This window comes from Triticum aestivum, unplaced genomic scaffold, assembly GCF_018294505.1.
Source record: "Triticum aestivum cultivar Chinese Spring unplaced genomic scaffold, IWGSC CS RefSeq v2.1 scaffold146215, whole genome shotgun sequence".
NCBI lineage: Eukaryota > Viridiplantae > Streptophyta > Magnoliopsida > Poales > Poaceae > Triticum > Triticum aestivum.
In genome coordinates this window covers 1-2,284 of record NW_025248951.1, presented here as the reverse complement: position 1 = coordinate 2,284, position 2,284 = coordinate 1, and the positions used below count along the sequence as shown (strand labels likewise).

Sequence of the window (2,284 nt, the reverse complement as noted above, 5' to 3'; positions counted from 1 at the left end):
TTTCTACCCAAGGTGGTGCTGCAGTAGATGAAATGGAGAATATATTTAAACAATATATGTCCTCGAAGCCTGTTACGAGTGCTTCTCGTGTGCGTACAGAACTGGACTTATATTTGGAAGAGGAAATTATCCATAGGCCAGAGGGTCTCGACATCATCAATTGGTGGCAGTATGCAGGTATCAAGTATCCTACATTGCGAAGAATGGCTCATGATATACTAGCCATTCCTGTAACAACTGTGGCGTCGGAATCTGCCTTCAGTACTAGTGGGAGAATACTAAGTGCACATAGATGTTCACTTGCACCAAACATGACTGAAGCTCTTATGTGTATGCAAGCTTGGTCCCGTGCAGACATGTTAGGTGATAATCTATTTCAATCATGACTCTTCTTTCCATACACAATATTATTTCCTTGCTATATGTTAATATCTAAATCTATGCATCAGGGGATTGCAATTCTACTCTCTTTGCGGACTTTGAAACTGTTCTTAAGGATGACACGGAAATGATGGTAATAGATTCTACTTTTAGCAACTTAGCATGCCTTTTAATCTTATAGATTTTAATGCAAATCTTGTTGTTTACTTTGAGTGCTTCTATTTTCTTGTGTTTCAGGAGGTTGATGATCAATCCATCCTAACTGAAGCCTGAAACATGATTGTATGATGTTGCTGCTGCTGCTTGGTTGCGACGAGAAGGCGGACGACCCGGCGTGCTACACTGCTACCTGTTGTTATTTACATTTATCCATGGCTGCTACACTACTACTTCCTACTGCTAGCTTGTATTTGTATTTCTGCTGCTATTTGTGCACCTGAACCTTGTATCTCTGCTCCTGAACCTTGTATTTGTGCTTCTGAAGACCTGCACCATGTATTTGTGATGCTATTTGTGCTCTTGAACCTTGTATTTGCCTTCCTGATATTGTGTTTTCTAGCTGTTCTACTATGTATTCACATTGATGGTTAGTAACTGAAGCTATTTGTGCATTTTTGTCACTGTGTGAACCAATATTCGTTATATGAATTTTGCCACTACTCTGTTGTACACTGTACAAGAACAATATACAGCAGCCCGATGGGTAACCCATCGGGTCGGGTTACCCATTGGGTTCGGGCGTGGGTCTGATCCTTCGCCCATGGGCAGGGTCGTGGGCGACTGGGTAGACCCATTTAGTAATCGGGCATGGGTTTGGTAGACCTCGACCCGGGCAAACCCGACCCGACTGCCAGGTTGACTCTGGGGTACAGTTTTATGTGAGATACATCAGAGGGGAGACGGGAGATACACACGCACGCTTAACACAACAAACTCCGGTGCCTGATCGTATCTTTAGGTTACTGATGTGAGATACATGCGGCATGTTTGCATGCATGGCCGCTTGACCAGAATGGCCGCCCGTGAGACTTGCTCATATGAGAAATGACCATACGGATTAGCTTGAGATCGCAAGAACAAAGTTTTGAAGCATTCTATTACCTCCCAGCCATACAGAGTACTATCCATGCAAGGACGCAGGTTGTACGTTGGCTTCTGGGTGAATTCAAGAAAAACAGTGATGGGCTGGGTTAGCTTGAACCCATGATGACGATGGCGCCGACAGCACACGATCAACACTTCAGCTTGTAGGATTGAACGACCAGATCGAGACTCATGTCGGCAAGACGGCCGTGTTGGCTACGACTCTCGGAGGAAGTGAAGTTGGGTGTGGAGAAGGGGGCAGCCGGAAGAATAGTAGAGCTATGAACGGGCTCTTGATTTCAAAGTGCTTTATAGATCAAAGGGGAGAGGTCCAAAGGTCAGCTTAGTGGAGCGGCGCCTGTTCGATTGCCTAGATCATAACTTAATGGAGGAAGAGGTGCATGTAGGTAGCTGGTCATTTACCTCGGCAGCCCGATGGTCGCCTCCCTCGCCTTTTTCTTGTGTGCATTCACTGCACCTAGTGCCGAGAGAAGAGGAAGGGACAAACCTGCATGCTGGAGGTTGCCCCGCTGCCTGTAAGTAGCCGACTGGTCGTCTGCCTCGCCGGTTTTGTCTACATGCACCTAGTGCCGCGAGAGACGAAAGGACAAATCTGCATGTAAATGATTGATTTGGGGGAAGTAGTACGAAGCTACATGGCAGTAGCTGCAGCGCTGATGAGGGATAGTGCAAATTGTAAGACACTCCATAGAAAACATTGACAATTAATAACGGATGATGTGGCTTTAGCATACGTCAGAAAATTTAGTAGTGGGAGCTGATGTGGCAAGAAGGATGATGTGGATAGCTTGCATGTTTA

The 2,284-nt window shown here is 45.7% G+C and overlaps 1 protein-coding gene across 1 annotated transcript; it reads left to right on the top strand.

The window, feature by feature from the left end:
- Positions 1-6: 6 nt before the first annotated feature.
- Positions 7-899, top strand: LOC123177277 (zinc finger BED domain-containing protein RICESLEEPER 2-like). The gene is made up of 3 exons (XM_044591118.1): positions 7-363; positions 450-514; positions 619-899. Exons 1-3 carry the CDS (start codon positions 33-35, stop codon positions 652-654), a joined length of 432 nt encoding a protein of 143 aa, XP_044447053.1. The 5' UTR covers positions 7-32; the 3' UTR covers positions 655-899.
- Positions 900-2,284: the final 1,385 nt, after the last annotated feature.

What these genes read in the sequence shown, in the direction of transcription:
- LOC123177277 (XM_044591118.1), top strand. Translation starts at nt 33, where the DNA reads ATGGAGAATATATTTAAACAATATATGTCCTCGAAGCCTGTTACGAGT. An exon ending in GTCCCGTGCAGACATGTTAG is followed by an intron (nt 364 to 449) that starts GTGATAATCTAT and finishes TCTATGCATCAG; the next exon opens with GGGATTGCAATTCTACTCTC. An exon ending in AGGATGACACGGAAATGATG is followed by an intron (nt 515 to 618) that starts GTAATAGATTCT and finishes CTTGTGTTTCAG; the next exon opens with GAGGTTGATGATCAATCCAT.